General features: G+C 45.2%; 1 protein-coding gene across 4 annotated transcripts in view; it reads right to left on the bottom strand.

Moving 5' to 3' along the window:
- Nucleotides 1-21,670, bottom strand: part of NCAM1 (neural cell adhesion molecule 1) — an 80,906-nt gene that overhangs the window by 12,220 nt on the left and 47,016 nt on the right. For 2 of the 4 annotated variants that reach the window (XM_015298044.4, NM_001128828.3), the window contains exons 9-15: nt 20,097-20,247; nt 19,339-19,523; nt 18,890-18,986; nt 18,392-18,562; nt 17,829-17,960; nt 6,503-6,627; nt 5,608-5,788 (exon numbers count right to left, since the gene is read on the bottom strand). In XM_015298044.4, the coding sequence (XP_015153530.2) occupies nt 5,608-5,788; nt 6,503-6,627; nt 17,829-17,960; nt 18,392-18,562; nt 18,890-18,986; nt 19,339-19,523; nt 20,097-20,247 (1,042 nt within the window). Of the gene's footprint in view, nt 1-5,607; nt 5,789-6,502; nt 6,628-12,454; nt 12,458-15,030; nt 15,073-16,085; nt 16,119-16,737; nt 16,753-17,828; nt 17,961-18,391; nt 18,563-18,889; nt 18,987-19,338; nt 19,524-20,096; nt 20,248-21,670 lie in introns of all 4 variants that reach the window. The other 2 variants (XM_015298032.4, NM_001242604.2) reach the window with 2 other exon arrangements.

A 21,670-nucleotide genomic window follows, 5' to 3' on the forward strand; every position in this document is an offset into this window, starting at 1 on the left:
AACCTGAACCTCCCCTGGCACAACCTGAGGTCATTCCCTCCCATGGTGTCTCCCATTTGACATGCAGCCAAAGGAATGCTTCATCAGATATCTCCCTAAAAATGTAGAAACTGATTGACTAACTAAGAATAGAGCTGCTGGCATCCTAGGGGCCAGGAGAGATCCTGCACAGCTCTGCAGTTCACTGCACATGGAATCATCTCCTCTAGAGGACCCGGATCCCAGCCCTCCCGGAGGTACGACATTCCCACAGAACATGCACTTGTGAAGTTGTGTGTGTGCTGAAAATCTGAGTGTTTGAACCTTTTCAGGTTCCAGCTCTGAATCTGACTCACCTCTGAGTACAGAAAAGAGCACTAGCTTTTCTGCAAGCTTTTTAAATGTTACTGACAACAACAAGGCCCGGGATCTTGTCCAGTGTTGACTGCCAGAGATCAAGGATCTAATACATGCATCTGAAATCTAACATTTTACAAACCCATATAAATAGGCAGTGAAAATATCACTTATGCTCCTTATTTTTCCAGACATGGGGACAGGACCTCTTTTTTGTATATATTCCATGTTGACCGGTCTCCTGCTTTCAGTTGAGTAGGGGAACCATTTAATACAGCTTTCACCATGTAAGTGACACAGGCTTTGCTTAGTCTCTGCAGGTAGCAGCCCATGGGAAGGTAGGCTCCCAGAGGGGCCGCTCGCTCTTCATCCACCAGTAATGACCAGTAATAGCTTTGGCATGTTGGTTTCAATACTGCAGAGCTGGGGACTCAACCTCACCTATGCCTCAACCTGTGCCTACAGATAAGGGGAATACAAGCTGATATTAGATCTATGGCTGAGTTTAATAAACTCAGCTATGGGAAGTTCACACAGCTTTTTAGGATTATGACTACTTCCATTATACTGAAGTGTCAATGCAGAAAGCCAAACAAATTTGCTATGTCCCAGAACACTGGAGGTGAGAGCATGGCTCTGTTCTGTTTGGTTAAAAAAATACCCACATGGTTTGAGTGCAATTTCTAATTTAGACAGAAAAGAAGTTCACAAATTATCACGGACAAGGTCTGAATAAACACAGCGGAGTCTTTTGTGCAGAGCATAAAATGCACAGATAGACAAGACTGACGATGGCAGGGTTTGTTCCTCGTCCCTCTTAGCATTTGGGTAGAAAGATGAATCTCATTGTGCACATCGCATCGTTTTTGAGACATTCTGTACAACAACTCAATAACTGTGCCAGCAATTTCATTCTTTTCCACCCCAGGCCCACTTACAGAGCAAGAGAGACTCAGATGGAGAGAGACACCCATTTTTTAAAAGAGCAACAGAACCAAATGGATTTCCCATCACAAAAGACAATTCATGAGGTGCACACGGTTTTGTTTCCTTTTCTTTTTGAGGAAAAAAAAAAAGAGAAAGGAAAAAAAAAAGAAAAAAGAAAACCACCTGCAATTTGTTCAACGAAACGCAATACACAGAGCTCAGTAACAAAGCTGCATTATATTTACACCGAGGATTAATCCTGTCTGACAGTGTCACATGCACAGTTAACGACAAATATGATTAAAGATCAGTAGTAATAACCGTTTAGATCGTCAGGTCATTTGATTCAAGCTAATCTTCTCTGTTAAAATGGCAAGAAGAGAGATCTCTCTATGAAGTTGATAGCATAGTAGTGGAGAACCAAGCAATGTTAGACAAGTATCCATTGCAAATCTGTACGTTCTTGGGCTGGACAATGCCCCAGATCCACTATGGGTCATGGGATATCTGACTGCACACAGGGGCCAATGAAGTTCCAAGGGATCAACCACGTGAAAGGAGAAAGAAAGAATGGTCTTCAGTGCAATTCCCACAGATGTTTGTATTCACACCACCACACTGGGACCACCTAACGGCCATACATTTGAACTCACTTGCAAAAGCCCGCAGAGGAATCTGAGTGCTCAATAGGGATTCTCTCTGGCAAGTTTGCTTCCCTGTTTTCACTCTCCTGGCTGACATTTGCAGGTAGGGCTTCAGAAACTCCGTGCTCAACACAGTGGTGATCAGCACCAATGTGTCAGCACATCAGCAAAGACCCATTTGGGGCTTTTTATGTGCATGTGTGCGTGGGGACTTCTTTAAAAGGCTTTCAGTACTGTACTCTCCTACGATGAAAAAAGCGAGCAAGCAAAAAATTCTTCCTTTACATTCATTAAAAAGGGCAAATTCATTACAAGTAACAAAAGTTGTTAAAGATAAAACACTTGGTTTAAACCTTTTTTCCTTGTTACAAAATATTAACTCTTTCAAATGACAATTTTTTTTCTTCCCCCCCCTCCTGAACTGACGGGATCCTCTGAAACAAAGTTATCTGCTTTCAATGCCTCAGCAGGACCCAGGCCTCTTCAAGCAAATATTGCTTTATTTTAAGTTTCTAACAGAGCAAAAGCAGAGTCACTGCAGAAAGAAGCAATGAAACAAAGGAGGACGACGTTGATGGACTTCCCAAGGTCGCTGCAGGTGCCAGACAATGGTTCCCAGGAGGGGAAAATATGGTTGTTTAAAAAGCAAATTTGGTGCATGTGGCAAGCGTGGATGTTTCCCGTGAGATCCAAGGTGACATGTATGACGACAGACATAGGAAAGGAGTAAGGGAAAAGGGGAGGGAAGAAAGGACGAGGAAGAAAGAAAGAAAAAAAGAGAGACAGAGAAAAAAATAGATAAAAAAAATTAGGTCATAAATATAGAAAACATAAGAATCAAAGGTTTATTTAATTAAGTAAACTAAAATGGCTAAAGGTTAGAAAAAAGCACTAGCACATTCACAGCGACAAAAGGGCCAGGTTCAGAAGCTCAGCAAAGTCCAAAGCCGCAGAGCAGAGTTCAAGGCAGGGGTTATGGGGTTAGCGAGCAAATGAGATTCAAAATGACAGAACAGAAGGCTCAGCGATCAACACAAGAAGAAGCCTGTCTGATATTTGAAAGGACAACACGGCCTTTGCCAAAGAAAAAGAAAAACCACAATGGCTCTTCTGCAGCAAACAAACGATCCGCCTGCCTGCCCACGTCCTTCCCCAGCGCTTACTGTACCGGGGTTCACATTACAGATCCGGGTGAGCAAAACCTCTGCGGATGGGAGGCCTGGGAGCACGGCTGGCTTTTCCATTCAGCCTTCCAGCTGCCTGTGAACTGATCTACTGCAATCACATGTTCATTAATTCTCTCACCCTTCCAGGACACTGGGAAAGCTCTACGGAGGTGACGAAGCAAAGTAATGCATGGAGCCTCTTCGCCGCTGCAATTTGGTGTAGTAGCCTTCATGTCAACAGAGCCCTGTGACTGCATGTCAGAGAAATCTAGGCTGCCTTCTGGAAGTCCTTTGTTGAACACTATCAGTTTGAGAAAGCTCAGAGAACCAAAGCATCTGGAAGTACCTTGAAAGGCCTAATAAAAGCCAAAGGTCTGCACAAAACAAAGCAAGCTAGAAAAACAAGTCACCAATGCAGCACAGGCAGCAACAGCCACTTCCTTGCACCATTCCCTACTTGCTCCTCAACCAAGGCACGTTCTTCCCAAGAAACATCTGCATTCATTTGCTGTGTCAATCCTGCAGCAAGCTTGCAGAGTGAAAACAGCCATTTTTCAAAGTACTTTTGACATTTCCAAGCGCAACACTGAAAGGAGCAAGCTGAGATCCTGACCTATCCCATGCTTCACATCAGATAAAGTGAGGAGTAATTCCTGACAGGCCAAGGAAACTGCACCCATGAAACAAAGTGGACATTTAAAAAATTCCCCTTCTTTTAAGGAGTCCTTTCTCATGTTTCTGTTGCATTTAAAGGGCTCGGTGGAATCTGAGATTATTGCTCTTCCCTTTGATGTGGACTGCAGCACGAACTGTGTATTCCAAAGGAAACAGAGTTCTCAAAGATTGCTAATGCCCTATGCAAGACACCTCAGCTGTCCAGGTACCTCCTGGCCCCCTATGAGTGCGTAACAAAGGCTGAGAGAGTACCAGCACACAGAGGCAGCACCGCAGTGTGGAAGAAAAAAATTCTTTATCAGTTCTTGGAACTTTTCCCCAAGGAGATGCACAACAGTAAAGGAATGCTCTGTCTGCTGCTTCCACTCTGTGTTCTACTGTTCTGGCCTGAAGTTAAGGCGTTCTTTGCCAAACTATTCCCACCTTCCCCTGCCTCGCTAGTCACAGTTGTCCTTCAAATATGTGAGCGTAGTAAGTAGTAGTAGTGCTGCTGAAAATGAGAATCAGAGGGTAAGTTGCTTAATGAGTTACAGTGTCGTTCCAACGCAAACTGCAGCCTTGTTCAAACACACTTCCCAGTCTTTCTTTTGCCCCATTCTCTCCCCTTCCCCATCCTCATGCTTGCTACTGTACATGTCCTCAAGCCCCAGCCATCCAGGTCACTCATTTGCACACTCAACAATGCTATCTGGCTTGACTGAGTGGAGGTTCAGCACACAAACTGCACCAGCTCTCAGCTGTCTGCCTCAGACAGGACAGGGGTATGGCAGATTAAGGACTGAATTCTCAATGCAAAGGGAAGATTGATGAAAACTTAGTTAATTCTGAGCAAAAACACGAGACTGAGCTAAGAACCAGGAGGACAGAATACAATCCAATCACTCCCTGCAGCACGGACTGTCAGCACCAATCTGGGCATGGAATTGCTTCAGTCGGGCTGTGCAGTGAGGACCTGACCCACAGCGTGCCCACCTGCCTCCAGCCAGCCTGAGCTTTAATTTACAGCTGGTCCAGCAATTCCATCCCTCAGGTTTGGCGTTTGTTATTAAATGGTTCAAGACTACACCTGCATAGCAATAAATACTGTCTTTCTAATGCCTGCCAGCAAACTGTAGGATTGCTGGCACCTCAGCTCAGAGGGCCTGCCTGTTTCTCAGAGTATTTATGTTTTTACCTCTCTTTTTGAGGAGAGAAGTCTGTCTGAAACAAGTTTCCAGCAGCATTCTGATGCCCTTTGGTTACCATTCTCTAACTCCCTGCCAGACATGAAAACAATGCTACTTTAAAATCACATTTTTTTTTTAATCTCCGTTTTATTTGACAAATACTCTTTGGAGGAAGATTTCCCCTCTCTCCCTCTATGACTGCTAGCAAACTCCTCCTGTCTTTTTCCTCCAAAGGCTGAACTGGATGGACAAATGAGCAGTAAGCAAGCACAAAGCAGGTTTGGAAGGGAAATCTGAACTGAGAAAAGCATTGCACCAGAGATGTAAGTGGTCTCCTTTGCTTTAGTTTAAGCTGTGAATCTTACTTTCTGGTTTCAGAAAGCCTTTTCTGTCCACTGCTTTTCACATCTGGCAATGCTGTTACCCTGATGCTAAAGCCAACATTCCCTGCGAGCAGTCAGACAGCTTTGTCATGTCACATTCCTATCAGTGTACTGCTAATGCTGTACATACCACAACGTGGGCTACACTGCAGGTATGTACGTGGCAAAAATCAAGCTTTAGATGGGTAACTGATTATGATAATGGCTTTAAGCAAGCAAGTTGTCAGGGTTACTCAGGCACATTAAAGGATGCAGCACTGTTGCATTAATTGGAAGCAGAAAACAATGGTAAAGCTTATGATTGCCATACCTGGGATGACAGTAGGCTGAGCAGATGTCCGGAAAGCGTAGTGAGCGGGTTTGGACTTCCCCTGCTGGTTTTCAGCTATCACATAAACCTCATACTCTGCATTCCAGTCCAGAGACTTGAGCATGACGTGGTCACTGCCAGAAGGCAGTCTGATCTCTGGTTTCCATTCTGAGGAATGTTTCTGCAGGACAACGATGTGGCAGGTGGGGATGCAAAACAAATGGCACAATGTTAGCAGTCAGCTCTGAGGTCAGGGTAACAGCTAACTAACAAAGGGAAAAGCAGGAAAGGTTCTACATTAAGAGCACTCATATAGCCCTTAGAGTGTGAAGTTATATCTTCTGCAGGACAGATCTACCCCTGACCTTGCATTTGGCCTGGCTTATCAGGACCGTCCTGCTTGGCACTGTTTAAGAAAGATTTTCAAAGGGGTATGCAACCAGCAACTTGATGATTCCTACTCCAGTTTCAGGGAATGCACATGTTCGTTTTGCCTATACTAATTTGAAAAACCTGCTTCCAAGGTACCTTGAGACAAAAGCAGAGAGGGGTAGGCTAACAAGCTGTTTAGTCTCTGCTGGAATTTTACAGTTTTGACAGTACGTTATCCTCTTGATATTCTGTACAGGTCTACCTGCAAGACCACAGAACTGCTCGGGTTGGAGGAGACCATGAAGATCACCCAGTTCCAACCCCTCTGCCATGGGCAGGGCTGCCCCCCACCAGCTCAGGCTGCCTAGGGCCCCATCCCACCTGGCCTTGAGTGCCTGCAGGGATGGGGTAACCACAAGATCTTAAGTGTCAGAGCTGTCTGCCAAGGTAGCTGCTTGCATAGTAACGCCTGAGTACTGAACAGGCTACAGACAGATAAGGTTTAGGCATCGATCATACTTACAGCTTTGTATTTGATCAGGTAATGCCTGATCGGGGAGCCACCATCATCCTGCTTGATAACGTTCACTTTGATGGAGTTTCCGTCTTCTCCCATCTGCCCTTCCAGTTTGGGTGCACTGGGTTCCCCTGAAACAATGGTGGATTTATGCTTAATTGTAAAAAAGAAATCATTAGCAAAAAAAGTACTCAAGATCAGAAAAATACTTCACTTGTATTGGCCTTACTCAAACATATATGCAAGACCCAAGTCCTGCTTGCATTTGGTAGTTTGCTTTCACTGATGTAATTTATCCTTTCTGCATATGCCTGAACAGAGTCAGAAGTTAAGTGAAAAAGACACCATCATTCCATGAGAATACCCTGGAGCAAAACCCAGTTCTTCACTGTTTCTGTTCAAAACTGCTGGTCTGAGTCATCTGGAAAATGGTGAGTTAGAGCACACAGCAAACAGGCAGGATTCCCCTCTGCAACGTGGATATAAGAAGCATCACTGAAAAGTGACATTCATGTCATGCTGACCTGTGTTTGCACTTTGCATGCTGTTTAGGTTTTATAGTCTCTGGATCATAGACTCAATGCTGTGGTCACTTAAATGGGTGTGAAAAAACAATACAGGTGCAGCAACACTTGTTTTCACTGGTTTACCAAATGGCAATGAATACAGGCTGGAGAGAATGAGACCCATGTCATTATTCTGTAATATCCACCTTTAAAAGAAAAAGCCATCCTTTCTGAATTTGCACCCCTGACATCAGCAGGAAATTGAAGTTTCATTCTCCTCTTCAGGGCACACTGATTTACATCCGTATCCTTTTCACATCACGCCTCCAACTGCCCTTTCCTCACCAGGCACCCCATAACCCTCACACACTGCCTACAGGACGGCTCCCCTCTCACACTGCAACTTCCCTCTGTCACCTCTCCTAGCAGAAATCAAACCCACACTTTCAATATACGTTTACAACATCTCCTTTTCAGAAATCATGCAGCTGACTGTTCAACAGACATGCCTTCTTCTTCCTCTTAGCCTGGGAACTCACTGTGCAATAGACGTGTCCACCTATTTATTTGCTTCTGTGGAAAAGGAAACCCATCAAACAACCACTACAACATAAGCATCAAATTAGCAAAAGAACTGGGATGAGAAAAGAGTGCTGGTCTCTCTTTAAAGAAATGACACAGACTCCAGGAAGATCCTGCTTAACTCGGATGCCTGCTTTGCTCCATTCCATGCAAGGTGAAGCCATGGTTCCCTATGCCGATCCCACTTGAGGTTGGACTTGGAGCTATTATTTCTACAGCTCCAAAATATCCCAAGAACTCAAATGCCACTGAAATTCAGTAAGATCTGAATGGAAATAACAGTGGTAAATCTTGCTGAAGCTTGCCAGGTTGTTTTGCAGTACTTCCTGACCGCTCCGTGATGCAGTCCCACTGCTTCAGCCCTGAGCTCTGGGCTTAAAAGCTGCTTAGGAACTTTTGACCGTTTCAGCTGTGATTCTCTGAAGGCTAATCTGCTTCATTTCTTTACGGGTAATTTGAGCAAAACCAACACTGCAATTATTTGTAAATTAAAGCTTTCAAATCACCTGCAGTTGGCACTTCCAAACAACTCCTAAGATTAACTGCACTCTGTTGGCTGTTCTCATTACAGGCTCATAATCCTTACAGTATTTTATACATCAATTAAGGTGGCTGAATGTTAAAAAGCAAAATAAAACAAAAAAAACCCAAAACAACAACAACAACAAAAAAACCCAACCCAACAAACCTCCCACACCTCTGCTTTGCCAATCAGACCTCAGGCACTTCAAAAGCTATTTGTTTATCTGAGTGTGTTTTAGAGCTGGCCACAGGAAATTCAAATACAGAGAACACAAACCTCTGTACAGGTCTGTGAATGATGAGCACATGCTTTGCCATCCTAACTCAAGGCGACTCATGGCTCTGACAAAGCACCTCTGTCTGTACTTGCAGAGCCACTTGTGACTTGCACAGTGTCTCTCTTAAGCATGTGCTGACAGACACCCTGGAGTGTGGTGAATATACGATTAAGAGATGGACCAACTCTGGATGTATCCCAAAAAGAACAACACCCAAACTCTGAAACTGTGACACCTGCAGCTTCAGAGCCTGACCACAACCAGGCCACCAAAATCACACTGTGACGTTAAAGCTCAGCCCACTGCCTGGAATAAGGCTTCTCAAACCCAGTCCTGCTGTTATACTAAAAGGGAAAGGACGAGGTAAGGCAGTACTTGCACTGAGATCAACGCTGGCCAGTAACACCAGCTATGGGAACGTAGAGGGCCTTCTTTCAGCCCACCAAACATCCCCAGTTCTAAATCTATTCTGCCTGCATATGCATTCGGCTGCTGATGGAAAGCATGTGCAGCATTCAACTGGCCAGAAAAAGGTTAATCTTCCAATAACTTTCAAAGCTGATCCTCAGAAGTAACTTGAAGAAATCCTCTACAGAAAGAAATCAAGTAGGGTTTTTGTTTGTTTGTTTGTTTGTTTTTGGTGAAACATCAGTAAGAAAAATGCAAAACCAAGACTGAAGCAGTCATTTAAGATTAATTCCATCTCCTTACAGGCTGACACATACTCCGGTACCGACTGTTCCAAGAAGGCATTTACAATCCATGGATGCACAGTTCTTGGATGTAAGAGACACACATTGGTGTTTCACAGAGTAGTTACTGTTCTTAAAGCCATAAGGATGGAGTGCTCCTTTTACATCAGTAAGCGATGACCACATCTGCCATCTACTGTACAAAGCTGGGGACTTCTGTCTTCCCTGTGAGCTTACTGAGGCTGCATATTTCAAAATCTCTTCCCAGCCCATGCTTCTCCTGGAATTATGAATGATGAAAGCAGGGAACGCATTGCAGACTGGAAATTAAACGTGAACAAGTGAGCTCTGGATGAGCAGAGGTACCTTACCCAGACATACTGAAAATACCAGATTATAAAAATACCAGATTAACCCAACAACCATCTTTCTTCCCCCAGTCCTGAAAGAAAAGATTGCTGCCAAGGTCATTGATTTTGAATTCCGAGTTGAAGAAGCTGCAACTGGAATAACACCCAGCAGCTAAATGAAAGCAGGAACAAATGTCCTGCTCAACATTTTCCTCATGCAAGGAACAAAATCCCAGTAGCACTCAGGGGCCATTATTCTCTATGCACTGAGCAACCTGATGTGCTGAAACACTCATGAGCAGCAGTGCTTGGCTTTTGCCTTACTTTGACAGACTTGATAAACAACTTTGCTTATAACAAGACAGTGTAAGATCAACATCTCCTTGGTTCTCATTCCCATCTTTATCTCAGAGAGAAAATTATTAATAGGTAAACAGATGCTGAAGTGATAAGGGAGCACTGTACTTCAACAATCCAACCTCTTATCTAACAAGGCTGGAATTTTTTTTCCAGTGACTGAGTACCAAGACTGAGCTGGGAACGAACATCCTTTAGAAAGATGCTCATTTCTGATACAAAGATTCTGAAGCTTCGAGATGCTGCTGCACTTTACACACAGCCATTCCAAGCATTAATTACTTTCACTGCTGAAATCTTTCTTCACTGTGAGCTGCACAGTTTCTAGCTCCTGATTCCTTCTTTTCCCCATTGCTTAAGTGCACTTCTGCTTCAAGAAAACTCCCTTCTGAAATGAGAATATGGAGCACTCCTAACTGCTGAAACACAGCTGCAGCGGTGCGAAACCTGGTAACAAACATTCTCCTTAAGTATGTAGGATTTAACTGAGCTCAATCAGGCAGATATAATCCAGATACAGGGCTGAAAAATTAAACAAGGTTAGTGGGTAGTTTCAAACAGAGGAGGAAGACGTTTAGTGGAGGAGTTTAGTCCAGCAGAGTCAGCATCTCTACAATGAGTCAGTGTCAGTAGCTGAAGAGAAAAGGCTGCCAGATGAAGGTTAGAGAAGGAACTCATGCTCACAGGACATGCATCCTCCCTACAGGAAAAGGGGCTGAAAAACAAAAGTGCATTACAGAGGTGTGCTACATGCCTGGGGGGGTCTCCCATTTACACTGAGCCTCTCACCACCTCTCTTCTCTCACCAAATGCGGTCTTTCCGCCCAGCCACCAAAAAGCAGGTCGAATTGGTTACCAGACAACCGCAGCACTGGAGACTAGGAGCTTAAATCCTTGTCCAGCTGGCAGCAAAGGACAATCCTGCATCCTTGCTGTGCTCAGAGAATACAGCTGCAAACTGTCTGTGGTCGTTTCTGCAATACGCAAACAAAAAAGCTGATTTGTGCCTTTCTGAGCGCCGTGTAAATGGGATGAGATTGTGACCTACGGTGTCACAACTTGGAGCTAACAGACACATCACAGCTATCCAGGTCTCCACCATAAATACACCGGGGTGAGAAAGAGCAGGTAGAAGTCTTCAGAATGTACACGAGAGAAATGAGTATCAACAGTAAGAAATAAGGAACAAAAAACATAACATGCAAAAACGAGACAACCACATCTTCAGCCCTCCAGGATTTCACCCAGAGAGGGAAGAAAACCTGGAAGAGGGGCTGCTTCCGTGCATGCAGTCAGGCAGGACGGTTACTGGTGTTAGTTTAGTCCTGGCAAATCCCTGCTCAAACCCTGGCCTGGTGGTGGTCCACGGCAATCAGGCACTTCAAAACTCACTGATGGAGGGGGAAAAAAAAGCCAAAATCCATTTGCTCCCTGGATTTCAAAATGATTTATGAATGGAGGCAGCAGGAAAGCAGGGCTTCCCCTCCTCTCTTTAGACCATACACAGAGTATTAAGTTTTCAAAAACAGTGTTACAGAAAATATTTTTGCTGCTACCATGTTTTAGAGGATAATTTCATCTCCATGAGCTGCAAGGGTCAATCATTTGCTTCTTGATTTCACGTAAATCCCCAGCTACTGTAACCGCTCCTGTTAAAGGAGTTCAGACCTGGATTAATTCCTTTGCCTGGCTCCAAGACATCGTGTGGGAGGGGTGAGCTGCTCTGGCAAGTAAAGTGCATTAGTATCTCTCATGTATTTACTGCTAAGTGTAGCTGCTGTCATCTACTCTGGGTGTGCCTATACACATACACACAACCTATACAAAGACGTATCTCCTGCACTAGCTGTGGTTTTTTGTGCTTGACAGATTCATTTCTTAAATCGTAACGTGACATGCTTACCAATAAGCAAATTTCAGAGATAAGGAATGTCTAATCCTTTGGATAAGCTACTAAACTTGGACGGCATGAATGTATGCATATAAACATACAGCACAGAGTGCTAAAGTGTTGCTCAACAAGAAATACGGTGATGTGCATCATCCAAACACTGTGCCCGACAATTACCCCAACAGCCTGTAGTTGGCACGCTGCTCCCATAAGATGCAAAAGGGCTTTAGCTATTGGTACTAATGGCAGACACAGTTTTTGAGCATTACTTGGATGCTGACTGTAATTCTGACAGGGAAAGAAGCAAATGACTGACCCGTGTAGGTTTTGTCTCTTTTTTTTCCTTCCCTCAGATGGCCCCACATTGTGCCAGGGGAGGCTCAGGTTGGGTATGAAGAAAAAGTTCTCCAGGAGTGATGGGGCAGTGGATGGGCTGCTCAGAGGGGTGGTGGGGTCACCATCCCTGGAGGTGCTCCAGAACCATGGAGATGTGGCACTGAGGGACACGGTCAGTGGGCAGTGTTTATTGGTGGTAGGTGGGCGGATGGACTGGGTGATCTTAGAGGTGTTTCCCAACCTCAGTAATTCTGTTCTATGAAATTTCTTCAAGCTCAGTGCAGACGACTAAAGTTTAGTTCTTCACATGCAGACAGCGGTGAGCAACTTCTCCAAAGGGCTGCAGAACGATTTTGGAGCCATGGAATTTGGAGGACCCCGGTCACTGACCAGAGGGCGTCCTCCCCCCAAATCTAGGCAACCAATCAGAACAAAGTGTTTTACCTTCTGTTCACCAGCGAGGACGACATCATCAGCACCATGCAAGCCACATGACAAAGGCACATGATACGCACGCACATGATTGGTTGAAAGGAAAGTGGAGGAGGTCACATGGAAAATACAAAAGAAATTAAAAAACTGATGTGAACAATGGGCAAGGGAAAAAAATCAACAACAGAATTACAGACTAAATAAAATAGAAACTGAATTAGCCAATATATATCAGCGGGGAAACAGTAAAATTGCCTGGAAACATAAGAATATCAAAGCGCTGGGTTATGACCCTGGGAACGTTAGGCACAGCTGCGTCACTGCTCATTAATTAATACCAAGTCAGGGAAGGAACAAAAGTTATTCAAGAGGAGGACTGTGCCCCAGAACTCGGACAGCTGAAGGAATCCACAAGACTGTTGGAAAGAAAAAGGGAACACATTGTTATTCAGAAGCAGTCCAGGCATCAGAGGTGAAATGGTCAAAATCACAGCCCACGCAGTTCAGTGGAGACAAAACTTGGCATTTCACACTGATGTGTTCTCCCTTCTGCAGAAAGAAAGGTTCTCCTGTTTATTAACGGCAGTAACTGAAAAAGGAAAACCTACAATGCATATACATTGCCAAGGACAGAGCTTTTGCCCAAAGAGCTGCATTCAGGATGTGGTCAGACTGACAATTACCACCCAAGGGACACAAGCTCCATCCAACATAGTCAAGAATGCTGATGAGTTATGTGCAGTGATTTCCACTGATGAGCTCAGGTGTGCAAGGGTCTTCTCTGCCAGTGAGGAACAAAGCGTGGTGCACTGGAAGTTGACTAACACAGCATGAGGATGGCAGTGACTGCTCACTGAGATGAGAAACCCCAAAGATGGTATGACAGGAGTAAAATAGAAAAGCAACAAAAAGGACAGTTGGTGGAATGGAGGACACTGCTAACTCCACTCACTGCTTCCCTTCCTCATTTACTATCTGCTTTCTAACTTGCCTTTTTCATGAGTGTTCCTTTGCCTCATATGAAAGAGGCTACTGGGTAAAAGGATCCACTCCTACTAAAGAACATCCTACGAAACAGCAACACAGTATTTTCCCTCACAGTTAAGGCCACCTCCCAGCCCCACAGATGAACAGCCAGAAAGGAGCATCTGCCCCCTAAAAAACCCCAAAGATTATTACAGCCTTGCCACTTGCTCGCCTCTCCCTCTCCACCCAACCCCAAAGTCCGATCGGAATTAAAAGTTGTCTTCAGCAATGCAGAACCTCTGTCACCTCAGATGAGTCAGGAGTTAAAGTCTGCCTTACTGAATCCATGGAAAACAGAAGAGTGCTCACTGTGGTCGCCAGCAGCTACAAGTACACATCATGTTATGTGTAAGACCACGCAGTGTGCCAACCATACATAATACTTTTTCCTATCTCAAAGCTTCCTTCGGCAGTTCTAAAGTAGTTCTCCCTCCTCCCCAAACGCAAAAATAATCACACACTTTGTGCTTTTATTATTTCCCATTTAGAGGTCGTGGGCCATTTCTGACCCACGACACATAATAAAGGGGTCGTTCTCTTTAAGGCCATGCTCACAGACATACATTTTAGTATTGCAAATCAGAAGAAAAAAATGGAGTTTGTAGAAATGATTACTTGTGAGAACACACACATGCACCACGCAAACCTGTGTCTTTCTGAACTGCTTTTCATTGTGTCCCAAGACAACATGGTAAGTAAGTAATTGCTTGATTTCTCTATGGCATGTGATTTTACCCTTAGAGGAGAAATCCCTACTTCTGTGGCTGGTGATTAAAATTACATGATTTATGCATCTCCTCTGTGTCAGGAAGGTCCATCACTGCACTCTGTACAGCTGGCCTAAATCCGATTTTTCACAATGGCTCTTCTGCCTTCAAATTCACGACATAATTCAAGTTTTATTCTCATAGACTGCTCAGATTCAGCATTGAAGCATCTGAACCTGACTCAGTAACAGAATGAATCTCACCAACAAGGCACAAAGCAAGGATGGAGGGAATCCAAATCCCAATCCCAGCTGAGATACCAACTTCTTGTGAAGTCTCAGACATCCTCATGCAGGCCAGATGGGAGCAACGCTCCCTCTCCCTGCAGTCCTCTCTCCTGTGTGATATTCGTCATGTGCATCTTCTTTCAGCACCCAGCGCTGAGAGCTGCAGTATTAACGTCTGTCTCTAAATGCATAGAGAACAGACCAAGGCAGAATATCATGCAGATTATCTATTCCATGTCCCCTTTGTGAAGGCAGCTTTACCTCTCAAAATCATAAACGGAGAACATTCCTTTTGGAAATGAGCACCTTTCTTTTTTTCCCCTCATTTCTTCTATATCCCATTTGTCAATTTTTTGCCACATGCTTGGCAGGACAACAGTAAGGAGAAGAGTCAGAGTGGAACCGTGCTGCATTTAACAGCTACATGCTCACGTAACAGATTAATGCCTGGTTCTTGGTTAACAGACATCAAACCAACAAAGCATCATGCCTTAATTCCCTTGACAGAAGGGCTACAGCATAACAAACAGCACTCTGGACCAAAGGGGAGCAGTTCCCATCTACTCACTTGGTGGCTCTGTGCTTTCGGATGCAGGGAGAGGCTGAGTTGCTATGGAAACATGAAGGATAGATAAGACATGTAAAGGTGAAGCACAGCATGAAAATAAGTTATCAGAGGCAGGGAGCAGGGGTGATAGGAAGGAAAGAGAAAGCCTAACAAAGAGAGAATGAGAATGACACTGAATCCCTATGGTAGATATGGATTACCTGGAGAGACTGCAGAACTGTGCTGCCCTGCCAGGGGAAAGGGAGCCAGCCTGCGTTGGGTCCTGCAGCGTGCCAGGCTCCAAGGGTCTCCATTGAGGCTTTTTTGTCCTCAGGAATTCTGAAGCTCTGAATCTAACTTCAGAGACAGCTACAGTGTTTCTGACTAATTTGGGCCCAAATAGCAACCTGGTTCATGCTGCCAGCCTGCTAAGCAGTAGGATTCTCAAGAGGAAATATGGCATTTTTTGAGGAGGTAACAGAAAGAAAAGCTCCTTAGAAGTGCTGCTAAGCAGCTCCCTTCCAAGAGCAGAAGACAGACTGTACAAGTACCAAATATGAGGATTACTAGGAAATAAGCACAAAGAAGAATGTCACTAATTCCAAAAGCCCTGGGGTCAACGCAGCATGAGAAACCTGAGTTGTGATGATTTCTCTCCTGCTCTACTGAAGCACCATCTCCTCTAGTTAGCCAAGAAACAGTCTCTTCTCTTTGCTGTGCTATGAGGATTTCAAGAAATTCAACCTCACACCACAAGCACATCCCATGAAGTGGAACACAAGTTGATTAGGAATCTTAAAATCAAAGGCCAATGACAAGAGCTTTCACACAGGCAGGCTTGCACCCTGCACCAGGGCAGCACACCTGGGAGCTGTCTGTAACATTTCCCTCTCCTAGAAATCAAACCTGTGCTCATCTGCAGTTCCTCTACCAGGAGACTCAGTTCTTAATCAGGGGAAAACATCTGCATAGAAAAGAAGCAAAGCACCCAGAGATGTTAGGCAGATTGCACCACACTCAGTGAGGAACTGCATGCAGAGCAAATCCAACAAGACAACCTCTCCCACCATACTCACTCTCTGCTAAACAGGTGGGGGCAGCAGCACTTGCTAAAGAAAGAAAGAAAGGTGAGGAGGGGACTCCTGTTAGATGCTGCCCAAAGGAGGGCAACTACAGAGCAAAACAATGAGACTGTCAGATCAAACCTCTCTGGACACAAAGCATGAGCAATGGAAGCACTGCCTCCTAACTCAGGACTCGGCACTTTGTTAAACCTGCTTTTTGGACTCTGGATCCTTGTCTTAAAGCAACTTCCTCATAATGTGGGATCACTGAGCACACTGTCACTCACCAGCACTCCCAGGAGTTCGAACCAATGCCACATAAGGGCAGTGGAGATGCTGGCCAGCACTCTGTGCGTGGCTTGAAGTACAGCCTACATAACCACTAATTAATAATTAGACAAGCACTCTAAGTTAACTATTTGAATCACATGCTGTACAAGAATGACAGATGTTAACCCACAGTTCTGTTCTATAAAAGACTAGTATTACCCAGAGTAGGATGATATTCTAGTGTCAGTTTTGTTAGGAAACAGGCAGTACCAGTTATTTCATTTCTAATGAACCTGGGAGGAAAAAGGCACTAGGCTAACAGCTAGTGCTATGCGTGTTAGAGGAACACTCTAGGAACAGAAAAAGAACAAAACAAATGCAGAGAGGCACTTACGTGAGTGAGGGATACCTGCAGTATTTCCATGGATGGAACAGAGACAAAAATAAGAGACAGAGAGAAACACACACACACACAAAAAAAAAAAAAATGTAGAAGAGATGAGAAGAGGAGACAGTGAATATGGAGCTGGAAATTCAAAATACCACCAGATGTCCCAAATCCAACCCTAGGGAGTGGGGGAGGCAATAGGAGTTATTGCAACAGAACTGGATTTCAAGCATGAGGGCTGGCATGTACTGTGGCTTCCTGCACAGGGCCTGGATTTCTAAGCAGCAAGGAATGCGTACTGCCCCACACTGCTCAGTTCTGGTGAGGGAGAAGTTGGGAGATGAATTCAAGACCATGCACAGATCTCAGGGCCTCCAGGCATGCACATATATATGGGATAGGAATACTGCTGGCTCTGTGTTCAGGAGACAGTCCTGCACAATGGTTTCAGAAGAGCTATGAACTGGGTTCACAAGTATGGGTGTGATGGAGGGAAGAACGCTCTAGATCTAAACGCAAAGGGAATGGGGAAGAAGAACCCCAGGAACCATGAGGGGCTGAAACAAAGTATTAAGGCACAGCAGAGCATACTGCCATCAGAGGGGAAGATTGCCCAAGTAAGGCAGACAAGAGTCTACAGAAATCATTTCATGCACTGCACAGACATCTTTAAGGAGTAATTTGCGGAAAAGAGAAATCACCCTCCTTCCTTTCCTTCATAGCTCATGGAGGCTCCTTTGTTGAACTTACTGATTTCTGATTTGCAAGGAACCTCATATTCTTACTACTATGCCCTTCTCAAATTGCTGCTTGTTCTTATTACAACTCTCCATCGCATAGCCCCTTCTATTTGATAGAATACAGTCTATACATATAACCCAGGGCACAGACCAGTGTGAATAACTTCCCTGCCTCTCTCCTTTAAGTGAGATTTGTCAATAGTGAGGAAATTCACTACAATGAAAAAACACGACAAAAACAAAGGGTGCAGCAAGGTCTGCAGGAGAAGGCAGCATTGTCCATGCATGACAGAGTCCCTGGAAAGATGCAAGGAGAGAGGAACCAGAGAAGCAGAGGGAGGTCTCGGTTTTACTTACGAACTGGCTGTGTCTTGAAGTCGGATGGCAGGCTAATCTCACCCACACCCTTGCCATTGACTGCAGACAGTCTCACTGAGTAGGTTGTCTCAGGTTTCAGGCCACTGATAGTGATCGTGCCCTCCACATTTGCTGTTGCAGAAACAAGAGAGAAAAAGCAAAGAAAGACTCAAGCTCTGAGTCAGTCATAAATGCCATGTTCCTTATGCACTCCTGACACATTTAGACCATGTAACAAAGCCACATAAACAGTGCAGACAAGGAGAAAGGTCAGAGCTACCATCTCTGTGTGAAAGAGCTGATTAGGGAGGGACAGAACCACAGTCTTTCTAGAGGGGATGTAGTGGAGCTTACAGTAGACACCAAGGGGAATCAGCACTCTGCTTGTACCAAGCTGTTACTGAAAAACAAATGTTAAAGAACTGCTGTGGGGCCTCAAAGTAGGTACTGAAATTGCAAAGCTATAGAATCCTCCACACTGGCTTTCCCCCAAAGGAAAGAAGGGTGTTTTGAGATGCAGATAGAGAAGGTAACGTTTTGTCTATATTGCTTTACCATCTTACCCTCTTTTGCATCATACAATCTTGAGTGCCATTCTCCTTCGCCCAGTGCTCTCCACTCTGCTTTGTATTTGAGGATGGGCACCCCACCAGTAGCTTCAGGCTCATCGAACTCCACACGGGCAGTACTAGAGTAGGGCTCCACTCTGTCAATAGAAGGAGAGGACGGAGTATCTGGGGGAGGAAGGGGAAACAACCAGTGACACATCAGACAGCAGGAAGCAAGGGCTATCAGCTCCTCAGCTGGTAGAGAAAGCAGAAAACTAGGAACACCAAGAACACTCTTGTCATGGCTTGATAAAGGAGCGGACAAGGGCAGCCTGAGACTGTCCTCAGAGAGCTTTTAAGAATACTAATTAGACAGTGTAAACCTTCATCTTGTGTCTTCTCTAAGAGATCAGAGACTCAAAGTATTTTCTCCAATATCAAATATTTCCTTTAAGAAAAAAGGACAACCTGAAGAGAGCAGCATTTTCTTATCTCCCTGCCTGGGATGCTCACCCGCCTGCACAAGAATGAACTCTGAGGATTCCTGGCCAATGCGGTTCACAGCAGTGCAGTTGTAGTTGCCAAAGTCATTTTCAGAGTCTGGTGTCACCTATGGAAGAAATTAAGGTGCATGTTTGGATCAGGAGGCACTTTTTACTCCGCTAATGCCATTTGCGTTTTACTGGGGAAGGAAGTAACAATAAAATTCATGTGCTGTCACAGAGGGCTGCCCACAGATGGGAGAACTACAGTGGGCAGAAAGTCAAAAGCAAGGAGGGGGTGGTGTTTCCCATGACTTGATGCCTTTTGCATTTGTGTGCCAGAAATACTGCACAACCTGCCACCCACTAACAGGGCACCCCGCTGAAAGACTGGGCTTCATCAACAACAGAAACAAACTACTTGGTAGCAGTGAGTCTTCCTGGCTGCACATCCCCTCTCCCCTTTGTGCTTTTCCTCACCTCCAGGTAGCTTGCTGATGGAGTGTTGTAGATCTTGATGTTGCTGTAGTTTGAGCTGGGAAGCAGCTGTCCATCTCGGAACCAGGAGATGACAGCACTGGGATAAGCAAATACCTCACAGGTGATGTTCACTTGATTCCCTTCCCAGGTATAGACAGCCACAGGGCCCTGAAGCTTGGGAGCATCTGAAAGAAACGTTCTTGTGAAGGCAACACGACCCAGAAAAACTCCTGAAGGAGCACAGCCAACTTCACTGCAAGGACTCCTTGGCTGGGGCCCAGGCTGATGTGGAAAAAGGAACCTAACATGGGGACAGGAGTCAGCCTTCTCGTCCAGGGGGCTGCTGGTGGTCTTTTGCTGAAGGACATAGGAAGAAGTCTGCCCAGCACCAAAGGCTGACCCTCATGCAGCGTGGGAGGATAAGCAGACAGCAAGCTACACGCCTGGGGAAGTGCAATGCTGACAGAGTCCACGAATGAGCCCACGGTGGATTCATGGCCCATAATCTTCCCTGAGGTGCTGCAAACAGCATCTCAGCTGGAGTCTACTAGTGCAACCATTTGCACATGTGCACACAGCAAAACACAACTCTAACAACATTATTTCAGACAGCTGCTTCCCATGCCCTCTGCTTATAATAACAACAATAACAGTAATACAGATTTCTCTACTTGTAGGTGCCTCCACCTCATCAGAAGACATCATCCCCTTCTACCCACCCGACCCCATCCACACACACCCTTCCCTCTCCCACTTACACTGCACTTCGAGGTACATGGCCTGTGAGTCCTGCCCGATGGTGTTGCTGGCCGTGCACACGTACTCTCCGGCGTCTGTGTACTGGATTTCTTTGAGAGTCAGGGACGATACCCGCGCGTGGCTGCGCACCACGATGCGCCCATCCAGGGTCTGGCAGGAAAGGAATTGAGAGTCAGGGGTTGGGCTCCGGGCAGCACTGCAGCTCAGGGACAGAACAAACACAAATCTACCTCACAGCAGCCCCCCAGTGCTCAGCACTTGGAAGCGATCACCTGGCAGGTGAAACCATGGGCACAGCACTACAGCGGCTCAGCCTTGTTGTGCAGCACTGAGTACAGCGATTCGAAGCACTCAGGTAATGGGAACAAAAAGAAAAGAAATGAAGGACCGAAGTATCGGATGCTGCTACACAACTGAGGACAGCTGGATAACATCAAGCTGCTTCTTAGATTAACAACTGCAGAGATCCAGCTCTGGTTAAAGCATTTTTGCCAGGATGCTTTTGCAGAAAACCTCCATAGCAAGTACTGCTTTCACACAGAAAATTTGAGACTGACTCTTCTCTCACTGATACTTGCTTTATTTCTGCATCCTTGAAGTGGTATTAGTAAGAACAGATCCAAACCTCAGAGCTGAATCAGGCAAAATGAAAGCTCGGAGCTTTCACTTGAGCACAGCACCAAACAGAGCAAGGTACAGCGAACAGGGCAAGCAAACTATGGGACCCTTCTAAAGACAGCCTGCTTCAAGGTCTTGTGATGCTCTAAGAAAATTCTAGAGCAAACTCTGTTGATTGTAAGCCAGTTCAGAAATTGCTCCCACAAGCAGGAGAGTGCAGGGACACCAATGAGAGAGAGAGACAAGGAATAAAATCCAGGCTGTCATCTGCTCAAAGGGATTGCAGCCACCCAGGGATCCAACCCAAACACCCTCCATGCTGGTCCTTGTGCGAATGTGGTCAACTTGGAAGCTTTGAAGGACAAGCTTTCTCATCCTGTTTCCAACAAACTGAGCACCCTCCTGCCACTCTTCAGACCATCAGTGCTCCAAGAGCATGCTTCTTTTTGAAGGATGTGGGACAAGTGCTGCGATTATGAGGATAAACCTTGAGGAAATCACACGGACAGGCACTGAGTTGTAGCACTAAATATGCTTCTGGTACCTCAAGTGCTCGGATCCTGCAGGCCTGAGACATCCTGCTGCTCTGAGGTGGGGGCCTACAGCTCCAAGACTAAGCTTCTACACAGAAAAAGTTATTACCTCTGCTAGTTCAGAATACTAGTCCATTTGAGCTAGTCAAATTCCAAATGAAGAAAGTTATTATCTTTCAACACATAAGCAGTTAGTATGTGCATCTCTCCTACCATGCACACAGGTCCACTACAGCCAATGCCACAAGATACAAACTCTACACCCTCTCCTGTCCTTGGTCCCTTGTGTTGCTGGAAACTGTTATTTATTTCAAGAACATATTTCCTAGAAGTGGTGAAGGGTCCCATAGCACAGCATCAGTCCGCTATGGCATCTTACACAGCCAAAACCCAGCTCACTTCTGAAACGACTGCAGTAGGAT

Source organism: Gallus gallus, chromosome 24 (genome assembly GCF_016699485.2).
Source record: "Gallus gallus isolate bGalGal1 chromosome 24, bGalGal1.mat.broiler.GRCg7b, whole genome shotgun sequence".
NCBI lineage: Eukaryota > Metazoa > Chordata > Aves > Galliformes > Phasianidae > Gallus > Gallus gallus.